The sequence below is a fragment of the Ictidomys tridecemlineatus genome, chromosome 9, assembly GCF_052094955.1.
Source record: "Ictidomys tridecemlineatus isolate mIctTri1 chromosome 9, mIctTri1.hap1, whole genome shotgun sequence".
In the NCBI taxonomy this organism is placed as follows: Eukaryota; Metazoa; Chordata; class Mammalia; order Rodentia; family Sciuridae; genus Ictidomys; species Ictidomys tridecemlineatus.
This window is the reverse complement of record NC_135485.1, coordinates 116,558,688-116,573,008: the sequence shown is the minus strand read 5'-3', so window position 1 is coordinate 116,573,008 and position 14,321 is coordinate 116,558,688. Positions and strand designations below refer to the sequence as shown.

Sequence of the window (14,321 nt, the reverse complement as noted above, 5' to 3'; positions counted from 1 at the left end):
TTTGATCTTTATTTTTTAGTTCTCGGCGGACACAACATCTTTGTGTGTATGTGGTGCTGAGGATCGAACCCCGGCCGCATGCATGTCAGGCGTTCACGCTACCGCTTGAGCCACATCCCCAGCCCTAGGAATTTTATTTTATTTTGGCTTTCCCCTCTGTAAAGTTCTTTGAGTACCTTCACCTTTTACAGTAATTATGAGCTGTTATGTGGACTTATGACATTATTAACATTTTTTTTATGCAAAATATTATGTGATATACATTTTTCATCATACCTATAAAGTATCTGTTGGGTAATCTTTAAAAATGGGGTTTTGGTTTTATGCCAATTAAGTAAGATAGTTAAAAATTTTTTTTTATTTTTAGTTGTTGACAGACCTTTATTTTATTTTTATTCGGTGCCGAGAATTGAACTCAATTCCTCACACACGCCGGGCAGTGCGCTTCCACTGAGCCACAGCTCCAACCCCTAAAGTAAGACTAGTTTTAATCCCTGTCCCACAAAAAGATTATCATCAAAATAATTTTAAAAGCATTCTTTAATGTTGATGTTCAGGATCATCTAATTTGTTACAGATTATTTTGGTTAGAAAAAAGAAAAATTAAGTCAATCAATAATAAAAACTACCCAGAAATGTCTGTCTTCTCTAAAAATCCTCTTACTATATTTCTAGAATTCTCTCTTTGTTTTCCTATACTTTGAATATCTCATTTTCTCTTTTTCACTGACTCCTTTTTTTTCTTTTCTATCCAAATAAAGATGCTGCCTTCAGGCCTTTTCTAGCCACTCTTTCTGCCTGTGTTAAGACATCAATGGCTAATTTCCTTTGTCATCACAAAGTGTGGCTGGCCACTTAGGATTGTGCCCTGCTGTTCAGTGTGAATCAGAAACTAAAACAGAATAAACACCTGAGCACATAGAGCTGCCTTTAGAAGGAGACTGGAAATGTCTCCACACCTATGTTTGTCATGGTGAGCCTCCCTTGATAAGAACTGAAATAGCCAGATGAATGTTCTGAGTGGTAAACTGTCACCACAGGCTCATGCCTCATTCTCACTCAGAGAAATTTCTTCCTTAACTAATTGCCTCATTTTCTTCCAAACTCTATTTTTGCTTCTTTGTAAATACCATGTTTTGTATGAGATTGAGTTTAGTAGTCATATCTTGCTAGTATTTGTTTTTAAATCTTAAAAAAGTCTGCTGAATTGAGTGGCATATATTTTAAAATTTTGATCCAACAGACTTTTATTTTGCTTCATGCCCTGGAGAAAACATTTATTTCCTGTTAAACATAACCCATCAAGAAAATGGGTTTGTTTCTAAGTCTTTTCATAAGCATTTTATATGACCCAATATATTTTGCTGAAGTCTGTTGCACTCAGTAAGATGATTTCTGAAGTTGATCTGCAATTTCTTATTTCTTGTCCTATCTCACTTAAAGTCTTGGATCATTTGTAAAATGAATAAATGTAGGTCTTACTCTTTTCAATGTGTCTTCATAGATACATGTTGTCAATACTGTGAAGTCCTACTTTATGGCACACTCAGGAGATGTATTCTCCCATGAAAGTGATTTGTCTGGCTAGTTGGTAGCAATTCTAACTATTGTAATTGTCTGATATGTGCATTAAATATTCTAGAATTATCCTTATGTTTAAAGTATCAGCATATACTATGCTGATTGATAGTAGATAATAGTTTAAAGTACAACTCAATTTGTATGAATAGTCATAATAATTTGAATAGCATTGAAGGAGAGGGAGAAATTAGATGTGTGATTTGGGTTTTGTGTGTTTATTAATTTATTTAGAAGAAGGAAGACTGAACTTTGTCATCTTAAACTCACATGGCCATATTGGTAGGCTGAATTCTTTTTCAAGAAAATATTTTAAAAATTTCTGTGGCATTTAAAATATTTTCCATGTAGAAACAGTCTTCTATTTTTAATTATTTTCCAAGCTAATTTACTTGGAAGCATCTCCTGTCTGGAATGTATTTAATTATAACAGAAGGGAAGGCAGTCCTATTCCTGGTAGTGGAGTCCATTGATTAATGCTTCCATTTAAAAATTGTTGCCATTGTCTTTTAGAGTGAAGACTGTTGAGCCATTTTGAACACTTATGTATTTTGATACTTATTCCCAAACATTAGGTTGTTGAGACATGAAAACGTGTTTGTTAATAATTAATTTTCTGGCAGGATGTAGCTTGCTGGTGAGCTTGCATTCAGCATACATGAGGCCTCTGGTTCAATTTCCAATATCAAAAATAAATAAATAAATAAATAAATAAATAAATAAATAATTAAATTTCTGAAACCGCAGAGTCTTTGAAAGCAGTTACTATCTTGCATGTCATTGTTTGTACCTTTTGTGCAACACATAATAGGTTTCAGTAGTATCAAAGATTTGTGTTCATGCCTTTGGATCAGATTAGCCAAATTAACATTAATGTTTCTTTGAGTGACATTATAGATCCACCTACGTGAACAATTTTGTATGAGGATATTGGCCCAAGTACACTAGTGCCAGCTTTCTATACAACATTAATTAAATGGGTTGGCCAAACCCTGAGCGTATCATACTTTTCAGAATATTTTGGAAGAAATAAAGTAGACCCTACTGACCTTGTATGATGAACCAGTCTGGTAGATGTTCTGAACATTCGAGGATGGTATCTTCCCTTGTTAGGAGATACTCACTCAGACGCCACAGAGGTTAAGTAATGTGTTCTGTGTTTTAGTCACTCAGATAGTAAATGTTAGAGTCAAATATAGACATAAATCTTTTCCATTCCCAATCCATGAAGTTACTTATTTAAAAAATGAATCTAACATATTGCTTCTTATGCTATTTAAACTTGAAATTTAATGTAAGAGAAATAAAGAGCAAATAATTCATCCACTTTGGATGACTACTGTTTAAGTACTTTTTAAAGAAATAGGCTGAAGCATAGAATATCCAATGTAAAGAAACGGTTACTGAATTTTATCTGCACATCGATAGGTTTTGATTGATTCATCCTTTTGATGGAATCAACTGTTTTCCCTTTAGGACCATCAGTAAAGTACAGCTTTTTTTCCTTTTTTCTTTTTTAATCTTTCTAGTTTCTTTCCACTGGCAAGTAGTACTGTTTCCTGACAAAGGGATGATCATGAAATTATTGCACGTTCAAATTTAGGCCTACTAATATTATAATAGAAAACAAAAATCTCTTGCATAGACCTTTTATAGGCTTGAACCTTTAATGAATTGAAAACTTATAGTTAGTTGTCTAAATTTAGTTATAGCTTTGGCAGTTTGGGGTCTCTTATTTTTCCAAATGAATTTCATGATTGCTTTTTCTATTTCTATAAGGAATAATGATGGGATTTTAATTGGAATCACATTGAATCTTTATAGCACTTTGGCCATTTTTGTTTTAAATATATATATTTGTAGATAGACACAATACCTTTATTTTATTTGTTTATTTTTACGTGATGCCAGGGATTGAACATAGTGTGTCATGCATGCTAGGCAAGTGCCTTACCACTGAGCTACAACCCCAGCCCAGTTTGGCCAATTTGACAATATTAATTTTGCCATTCCAAGAGCATGGGAGATCTTTCTAAGTTCTTCTTCAGTTTCCTTCTTTAGTGGTCTGTGGTTTTCATTGTAGAGACTTCCACAATGTTTTTCACCTCTTTTGATTCCCAACTTTCTTCTTCTTCTTCTTCTTTTTTTTTTTTTTTTGAGGCTATTGTGAATGGGGTAGGTAGGTTTCCTAATTTCTCTTTCAGGGGATTCATCACTGATGTATAGAAATGCATTTGATTTATGGGTATTGATTTTATATCCTGCTACTTTGCTGAATTCATTAATTCTAGAAGTTTTCTGGTAGATTTTTCGATCTTCTAAGTTGATGTATACCCAAAGGACTTAAAATCAGCTACTATAGTGATGCAGCTACATCAATATTTATAGCAGCTCAATTCACAATAGCTAAACTGTGGAAGCAACCTAGATACCCTTTAATAGATGAACGGATAAAGAAACTGTGGTATATATACACAATGGAATATTACTCAGCATTCAAAGAGAATAAAATTATGGCATTTGCAGGTAAATGGATGGAGTTGGAGAGTATCATGCTAAATGAAGTAAACCAATTCCAAAAAACCAAAGGCTGAATGTTCTCTCTGATAAGTGGATGCTGATCCATAATGGGGGGTAAGGGGGATGGAGGAACTTTGTTTGGGCAAAGGGGAGGGGGCATGGGATCCGGAAAGCTGGTGGAATGAGATGGACATCATTACCCTAGGTACCTGTATGACTGTACACATGGTGCAATGCTATATCATGTACAACCAGAGAAATGAAAAGTTGTGCTGCAATTGTGTATAATGAATCAAAGTGCATTCTGCTGTCATGTACCTAATTAAAATAAATTAATTAATTTAAAAATTAGTTACAGCTTTTAAGAGTTGAAAAAATACCTCTCAGAAATTGTTTGCTTCTGTAATAGAAAATATTGGAAATGTTTTTGGTGATATGTGGAATGATATTGAAAATAATCAAGTCATTTTAAGGAATTTAAATTTTTAATCAAATTAGGTCAAACATACTTTCGAATAATTTATTACTTATATTAAGAAAGCCACCTTTCTCTAAGTTTGGTAAATTTTATTTATTTATTTTTTTTAATTTTTCTTTTTTTTTTTTTTAGTTGGACACAATATCTTTATTTTATTTATCTATTTTTATGTGGTGCTGAGGATTAAACCTAGTACCTCACATGTGCTAGGTAAGTGCTCCACTGCTGAACCACAACCTCAGCCCAAATTTTATTTTATTTTTTCAGGTAAAGATGTTAAAAGGAAAACTTTCAATGTCCAGTTATCACTTTTCTTCCTTCCTTCCTTCCTTCCTTCCTTCCTTCCTTCCTTCCTTCCTTCCTTCCTTCCTTCCTTCCTTCCTTCCTTCCTCCCCTTCCTCCCCTTCCTCCCCTTCCTCCCCTTCCTCCCCTTCCTCCCCTTTCTTTCTTTCTTTCGTAAGGGTATTTTGCCAGGTGTGGTAGCACATGCCTATAATCCCAGGAGCTTGGGAGACTGATGCAGGAGGATCACAAGTTCCAGGCCAGATCCAGCAACTTAGTGAGACCCTAAGCTACTTAGTGAGATCAGGCTCAGTGGTAAAGTGCCCCTTGGTTCAACCCCAGTAATCCTCACCCCTCGAAAAAAGTGAGATTATTTTAGTATCACCTCTTCCCCCGTCAAAATACAAACAAAAGTCTTAGGATAAGGCATAGCTTCTACCAGGAAGTCTTATCTCAGGATGGATATGTTCCTATTTATGTAGTCTCTCTTTTTCTAACATTCTGTACAACATCACCCTTTTCATCCTCATTTTGGTACCATCTGATATTTGGTAATGGATATGTTAGGTAAGACCATGTTAAGAACATGAAAAGGATTTTTAAGAATCCCCCAGGTAAACCACTTAATACAGTTTATTTTTTTATAAAGTCACCAATATTCAGTCTCTGCTTTAAAAATTTTAATTACTGTGAGTACTGGTATTTGAAAGATTCCTTTGTATAATATGTATCACTTGCACCTTAGTGTTGGCTACAAAGTAAGAGCTTAATAAATTATAGCAGTTACTACATTTATAGGGAAGGGCTGATTATTAAGAAAGTCTTCCATAATCCTGGCATGGTGGTGCACACCTATTAGTCTCAGTTATTTGGGAGACAAGGACTCTTTTACTCAGTAGTTCAAGGCTAGCCTGGGCAACACAGTAAGACCTTTTTCCTTATACTTAGTTGAAATCTGCCTCTCTGTAATTTTAATTCATGATTCTAGATCTCTTTTTTTTTTTTAAAGAAAGAGTGAGAGAGAGGGAGAGAGAGAGAATTTTAATATTTATTTTTTAGTATTTGGCGGACACAACATCTTTGTCTGTATGTGGTGCTGAGGATCGAACCTGGGCCGCACGCATGCCAGGTGAGCGCGCTACCGCTTGAGCCACATCCCCAGCCCCTCTAGATCTCTTTTAAATGATCAATGTAAATATAATATAGATACTTAAAATAATTCTACCCCTCCACACCTGTTCTCTGTGTTAAAGGTCCCCAGCTTTTTCTGTCCTTTCTTTGTTTCCTTTTTTTTTTTTTAACCTGGATTGAACCTAGGGGTGCTTAACCACTGAGCCACATCCCCAGCCCTATTAAAATTATATTTAGAGACAGGGTCTCGCTAAGTTGCTTAGGGCTTCATTAAGTTGCTAAGGCTAGCTTTGAACTGTCAATCCTCCTGCCTCAGCCTCCTGAGCCACTGGGATTAGATGGCATGCACCGCTGTGCTCGGCTCATTCCCAGCTTCTTATAGCTTTCTAAATGCCTCATCCATGTTTTCTCCCATTAGAGTGCCATATGTACTCATCATTTCTTTTAAATTATGAAGTCCAGAGCTGGTTGCTAATAATTTACATAAAGTCTTACAAAACCCTACAAAGTAGATCGCACTATGACTTCCAGTCTTCCTTGCTGGGGACATCATATATCTGGTAAAAATAACCTGAGATTAGATTAAGGTCAGAACTTGTGCATTGGCAGGTATAGGTAGAGCTCTAGTAGGTCAGTTTTGCAGATAATCACTTCCTTCCATTTCTCTATGAATTGTTTCTTAAGCCACATCCCCATTCCTGTACTTATACAAGGGACATTTTGGTAGTGCACATGTAGATCTTTATATTTTTCCCTGTTAAATTTACTAGTTTTGGCCTACTCTTTTCATCTGTCAAGTTATTTAAAGCCTCAATTTTTTTCAATAAGCAAATTAGACATTTTTTTATGGTTACCCAACCCTCCAGTGTCTGCTTCCTCTTGTTAAAGACTAACAGTATTTCACAGGTTATAAGTGAAATCACTTTATGCATTTATTCTTTGTTTGAACAGTTGCTGTATGTCAAGTAGAAGGGATAAAGCTTAATACATCATTAACAATATCAGATAAACAAAATACTGTATGATCCCTGACCTCAGCTGACTTATTTCATTTTGTAGTGCAACATTTCCTGTTTTGTTAAATATTTAATGGTTCATTATGCTTGTGCAAATATATTACAAGGGAATATATTACATGGCAAATTAGTAATAAAGATAATAATTCTGTGCATTTGCAGTGTTGCTCTGTGAAATATAGTAGGGAGACCTGTTTTAAGTCCTTGTCCCTAGAAAAGACATTGAAATGATTTGCAGCCAGTTTTCAAGGATTCTACCTCTGAAACCTGTGCACTACAAAATGAAGTCTGACCTTTTCTTAAAATAGGTTCTAGGAAATGAAGTAAGCTTTGTTTAATCTACTGTTAAAGTCTCATTTTTCAAACAAATGCATTTATAAAAGCCCAATGTTGGAATAACTCACTAACTTACAGGTTTCTTTATTTTATTTATTTGTCTGGATATCTCCAAATTGTGTCATCCTTTAATCTTTCTCTTCCCATGTGCTTGGTATATTTATGGAACATTTATTAAGGTAGATTGCTACATTAGTTTTCCAATTATGAGTCATATGCAACTAAACAGTTTACTGTCAGGAATATATATAAAAAAGAAGAAATAGCTTAAAGATTTCTTTGAAAGCATATTTTGATCATATCAGGGTAATCTTTATTTAGGTGCTCCATTAGTTTTTTTTTTTTTTTAAGAGCTTTATGGTGCTCCATTAGATCTTTCTGAAGCTGAACGTTAACTTGAAGTTTTCCAGTATTTCCAAAGTATATATTTAGATTTAGTTGTACTGTGTTAGGAGATGTGTTGGTTTCTTTCATATTTCGTAATTAAATTATTTTTAATGATGAACTATTTCATAGATTGACTCTGTGTCTACTTTTTCTCTGAGACACAACAATGGGGGAAAGAGATTATATAACAATGTAGAATGGAGTTAAGGAATGCCAGAAAAAGTTTGTCAGTCAACCTTCACTTTTTGAAAGAAATTATAGTATTAGTGGGGTACATTGGCTTTAGAAAAAAAGGGTAAAATATCTGACCATCCTTTATTTTGCTTAACTGATTTGGTGAATTCATACACAAAAATAGTATTTTAAATGTCACTTATTGGGGGAAAAAATCAAACTTTTGGATTCTCAAATTTGTAAAATTTCTTAATTCAGGGTATCAAAGAATAACTTATTTCTTGCTCACCCATCAGTTTTCCCCAACTTCTATAATTTTTCCCTTGGGATAGAGATAAGAGAAAAGAAACCAATTTATGACTATTAAGTGAAGTAAGTTCTATTTTGTATTCTTCTACAGTGCTAACCTTATAGTCTTATACAGTATTTTCTAATAAAAGAGAGTGTATTATTTTGTTTCCCTTGTTTTTAAAAAATTCTTTTCATTTTTATTTATTTTATGTTTATGAGATAATGAGGACTGAACCCAGTGCCTCACATACTGGACAAGTATTCTGCCACTGAGCTACAGCCCCGGCCCTCCATTGGGTTTTGATGAAGCTTAATTAAATGTTTATGAAGCACAATAAGATCTATGGATAAATACCATATAACTTCTAAATATGATTAATAATTACTGAAAAGAACAGATAATTTTTCTCAATTTTATAGTAATTAGAAAGTAAACAATTTAGGTAGAAAAAGTATGAGAGAATACAATAGTATTAAATTTGGCATGGAAAGCCTTTATATTAAGTAATTTCCTGAACTATGTAATCCCATCTTTTGAAGTATTATTACCGAAAGTTTAGAATATTTGGATGTTCTTGATGCAGAGTTGTTACTTGGCTTCTTTCTTTCAAGTCTATATAATGCTACTTGCTAAATCTAGATGTTTATTGAATGGAGTAAATATTTTGCAAGTTAGAGCTACTTACACATTAGTGTGATTTATTCTTGCTTATATAAAATTTATAATATTGGATTTTTCTAAACCCTGAGTTTATATTTTATTTCTTAAATAGTATCTGGCATATTATAACCTGGCATAATTGTGTTTCTATGTACAAGATAATGTGGATTATCACAGTCCTGAGTTTTAAGATATATAGGTTGTAGGCATGAAGCCAGGTTGCAAAGAGAAATCACACCAGGTCACAGCACAGTACAGCATCTGTGCCTGAGGATGTGTGATTTTCTTACTTCATCTATCAGGTTCCCCCATTAGGTTTATTTCCTTCTTGAGAGAAGTGACACATTTTTTTCTGGAGAGAGGCAAGTAATGGGAAATTTTCACATATAAGGTCATACTCCATCAGAGCATGGGATCACTTTGATTTAAGCTTAGAGAAGAATTTTTTTTGCACATGGACATGTTGGGACATGGACTAGATGGAAAATGTGGAACTTGACTATGTAGTCTTTGCCACCTATTTTTCTTATTGGGGTAAAATATATGTAACATTAAAATTTGCCATTTTAACCATTTTTAGGATACAGTTCAGTGGCATTTAAGTACATTTTCATTGTTGTACAACTATCACTGTCATTCATCTCCAGAACTTTTTCATCTTCCCAAACTGAAACTCCATACCTACTAGACAATAGCTCCCCCATTTCTCCTTTCTCAGCCCCTAGCACCACCATTCTACCTTCTATCTCTGTGAATATAGTGTTTAGTCTTTTGTGACTGGTTTATTTTGCTTAGGCTAATGGCTACAGTTTATCCATATTGTAGCATGTAACAGAATTTTATTCCTTTTTTGGGCTGAATACTGCCCCCACTTAATATATACACTACATTGTATTTACATATTCATCTGTTGATGGATGCTTGGGCTGTTTTCACTTTGGGTATTATTTGCTTTAAAATTATTTCTTGTGTCTGTTATAGAAGAAATATTTGGGATTTTAACAAGAACTTATCTAGAACATCAAATATGGTCTTGACAGTATCCATTTCCAGTCAGTGGAAATTTCATTCATTTAACAAAAATGTAAGTGCCTGCAATGTGTACTATACTCAGTGCTGAGAGAACAGTTGTACAGAAAAATGTATGTCCTAATGTCTAGCTTTCATTGAACATTAGGGTACATGGGATGGAGCGGATGAACTGCTTGGATACTCTCAAGACTAACTGTAAAATCACAACTGTAATAAGTGAGAGATGAATACTGTTGTGATAACCCTGAGGGCATTTTACCAGTATGTTTTTTGGGCCAGAAGGGGAGACTGTCAGGAAGGGAGGGAGAAGGAGAATTTCAGACAGAGGAAGTAACATTTACTAAGGCCATCTTGCCCATCAAGGAAGCAAGAGAGCCCTAGGACCTGGCATGAAGAGTGAGCTTGGGTGTGGTGTAAGTCTGGAAAGTGTGCAAGGCTTGCAGAATGTTGGGGTTTGGCCTTTAAGCTGAGTGCAACAGGAAGTCACTGAAGTGTTTTAATTTTAAAAGTGGTGCTGGGAATGAAGGTGAAATGATCAGACTTTCATTTTTAGAGGATTCCAGGAGATAGTATGGTAAATGGGTTGGGTGGAAGGGTTAGAATGACTCTAGACCACTTGATGAAGGAGACTTTTGCCGTTCTTAAAGCAGAAAATAATGGAGTGGTATGATAGCAGCAGAGATGAAGAGAAATCTAAGTTGGAGAAAAAATTAGAATTTAATTTACAGATTTTGTGATGAGTGGAAGCAGGTGTTAGGATAACTCAATTATCCTTAACTGAGTATGGATGTATCAGTTGTGCATGAGGATCACAGTGGTCCTTCATTTGTGGAATCTGTGGGATAACAGGAAATAGTGAAAACCAAAGCAGGTGATTCTTGATTGTGAAGTGTGGGAAAGAGGTGAGGTTGCAGCATAAGGAAAAGCGAGGTATAGGAAAGACTTCTGTTTCTGTTGGCTTTTTGAAATGAGAGACCAGAACTTTTAAAAGTTAATGGCGATTATCTCTGGTTGTGGAGAAGTGGTTAAATATGTGTGGGAGAAGAGGGGGACAGCGCATGATGGGAGTCTAAGAAAGAGATGGGAATGGGTGGCAAAAAAGAACCTAAATCAGGGAATGGTTTCCTTTAGGGATGAGGACAAAGGAAAAAGGATGATAGAATGGGTGCAGTCTTAAGATAGATGAGAAACATAAGTTAGCAAGCACTGACGGTTGCAGAGAACATTATCAAAGATGCTAAATTTCTATATCTATTTTCTATTCCTTATACCATTTATAAATCTGAATGAGAGGAACTGACCAGTGATCCAGAGAATAAGTGTCTTTATTCCTTATCAACTATAATGTACTCTTTTAAATAAATCTACATATGTAGGTAAAATTAAGAGTTTATGGTAGAATAATGTATTCTTACTGAATTTCATTACTCAACTATAGAAGTTTGGTTTGCTTTAAAAAAAAACTGGGTGGATTTAATTTAATATTATTGACAAGGCAGTATGTGTGTGTGTGGTGTGTGTGTGTGTGTGTGTGTGTATGGGTGTTTGTGAAAAATCACCTCTAAATTTACACAAAGCTTGCTAAGCATGCATTTAAATTTTTTTGGTGGATATTCGTTTATTATAGTACAGTGATATTGAGGGTGGGGTAAAGGTCACATTGATTCCTTTATCCTCACCTTGGTGAAAAATCATATTTTAGTTCAAAGCTATTCAAGTAAGTCCTTGCTCCGATTTCCCACCCTGTCTTCAGTGATATTATTTGGAGTCAGCAATCAATGGATTCCATCCCTCTGAGACTTGCTTAACCTACAGCTGCTGATATAATACAGGCAAGAGCTTGTTACTTTATCTGAATTGTCCATCGCTACCTTAATGAGTGAAATGGTTAAGTAGAGGAGGGGGCGAGCCTTAAGGAATGTGTGTACCGTTTGAGCTGAATATTTCAGTGTATATAGGGAGAGGGAGGGTGAGAGAGAAATCCACTTACATCACTAGAACTGCATCGAGTGTGAGCCTTGCAGGTTAAGAGACAGACTACAGTGTCTTGCTTTCTGCAGGAAGCAGCAATGCTGTTTGTTTCCTAAGAGGAATTTTTTATTTAGAAAAGGAAGCTTTCTCTCTACCCAGGAAATGGCTTTCCTTGTGCGTTGCTATGCCAACTGCCTGCAGCCATGGTCCTCCAAAGTAAGCACAATAATGTAATTATATTGGTGTATTGCATTCAGACTCATGATTCTTGAGATTGTGTGTGTGCATGTGCTGTGTTTCTGTTAGTGACTCTCTTGCTAGCAGGCATGCTTGTGTTGAGTGTGAGGGACAGACATCATTAAATTAAATGTCCATCAGTGTCATGCTGCTAAGATTAATTGTGCAAACTTGGTTAGTGGAGTGGGACAGAGATCACTGGTCACCACTCTGTCAGCATCATTAGCAGCTAGGGAGGAGGTCCCGATTCACACGCTCTGCCCTGATTTTTTTTTCTCTCTTTCTTTCTTTCTTTTTTCTTTTTTTTCTTGGTTGGAGGGGTCTGTATGTGTGATTGCAAATGAAACAAGAGTGTTAACAATGCTTGGCTGAATGCTAGAGACTGGTTCTTATACCACCCTGGCTAATATAATTCTGTATTAAGCCTTTTTGAGAGGAATCTGTGTGCAGTCAGCCATTTTAGCTTTTTTTCCCCCCTTCTTTTCTTTTGCCTCTTGTTCTTCAGTCTCAGAAATGATCTTGTCGTCTTGGAAGACTGAGAGCTGTATGAGGTTTTCTCGGTCTTGCCATAGCCTGAGAGGGTTAGAGTTTCAATGTTATAAAAATGGAGCCGAGCACCGTTGTTCAGATTCCTTTTCTGGTCTACAAGTGTGAAGGGTTTTTTAAGCTTACCAGTAGTGACACTTTAAGCTGCAGCTTGGTTTTCCCTCCTCCCTCTTTTTTTTTCTTTCTTTTTCTTTTAATTTAATGCTGTAGAGGGTGACTTGCCTTCGTGAGAGATTGGTACATGATGTGTAAATTCAGTTCAGCATATGTTTCTTCATTATGAAACCACTAGCAGCCCCAGCTAACCATGGAGTTATGGGCCAGCAGGAGAAACACTCAGTAAGTATCGCAAATGCTGTGTGTGCTTGGGTAGCACATCATAGAGATCTGCTTTACAATGGGGATTGTTGCTCTTTCTCTTCAGGAAAAACAGTTTTTGTAGAGGGTATAATAATCTGCTTGGAGGAGGGAGGGTGAGTTCCAACTGGCTTGTTCTTCCAATTTTGCTGTAATTTAAAAAATATTTAAACAAGACCAACAGTTTGTTTAAAGAAAAAGCATTGACATTGAGAAATATTGGATGGACTGCTTTTTATAATCAGAAACTAGAGCTTTTTGTATCTTAATAGTTTCAAAAAAGGTTTTTTGTAGTTGAATTTAATGAAAGATCATGAGAGAGGATACTAGGAATGGGAATCTGTAGTGAGGAATTCACATGTAGGTTGAAAGGAGGGATAGGTTTGGTTATTGATTTGGTAAGAAAACGATCAGTGGGATTCATCTGACTACTTAACAAGTATTAATCGGTGATGAAAGCACAGAATTTTTTTTAATGCCACAGAAAAAATTACTGCTTCTGTATAATTGCTCCCATGAGTCAGCTGTGCGATTGTCGTGCTGAAGTCCCACAGGCAGCCACTGCTGTTAGTGAGAAACACTTTTCTTTGCTAACACCAGGTCAGAGCTCCAGTTCCAGGAACGTGAGCTCTCACCCTGCTGCTTTATGTCACCATGCTGCAAGTTTTCTGCCATCATACAAATTCATAGCACTGATATTTCCATTAAATCTCACAATGAAAATATTTGTGATTAGGCAGAACGTGTAGTATTTTTGAAGTGTCTTGCATACCTAGCATCCAGTAGGTTATTACGTTAGGGTATAGGAATTGTCTTTTATGTATTCTAAAAAAGGATGAGATGTTAAATTTCAAAAATGAGTATAAATTGCTGAAGCTTTGAATATTTGTAAATAGGAGGCTATGAATTTAGAATATTTAGATGTTTAGGTTTATGAGTGTGGTTTGATTTCAAAAGTATTAACTACATACAGTAGCTTTCTTTGGATGAAGTAACCTGAAGGCATCGCCTCCCCTTGTGAGTGAGCCCCGGGATATTCTTGAGGAAGGTGCTGGCCTGGTGGCATGTTGCGGTACTCAGAGCCCAGCCCCTCTTAATGAGGTTCTTGTGGCACTTCACTAATTAAATCTCTTTGGATCAGATCCAAAAAAGGACCAGCCTATACTTAATTTCACTAATGGGAAAAGTTGTTACAGAGAAGTTCCATTGTAGTTTGATTTTATTAACAGGATCTTTAAAATTAAGCCCTTCTGCCATAGTGATTTCTTCCAGGTAAGAGTAGTAGTTAGTACTTAAGAATCTTAGAAACAAAATTTAAACCACA

At 35.6% G+C, this 14,321-nt stretch overlaps 1 protein-coding gene across 13 annotated transcripts in view; it reads left to right on the top strand.

The window, feature by feature from the left end:
* The window catches only part of Rapgef2 (Rap guanine nucleotide exchange factor 2), a 251,730-nt gene that overhangs the window by 153,579 nt on the left and 83,830 nt on the right, over positions 1-14,321 (top strand). The window contains exon 1 of one of the 13 annotated variants that reach the window (XM_040293127.2): positions 11,972-12,073. The exons of 8 other annotated variants lie outside the window; for them this stretch is intronic. In XM_040293127.2, the coding sequence (XP_040149061.1) occupies positions 12,020-12,073 (54 nt within the window). In that variant the 5' untranslated portion in view covers positions 11,972-12,019. Of the gene's footprint in view, positions 1-11,971; positions 12,074-12,299; positions 12,980-14,321 lie in introns of those variants that run through there. 4 more of the 13 variants (XM_021730292.3, XM_021730287.3, XM_021730288.3 and 1 more) reach the window with 4 other exon arrangements.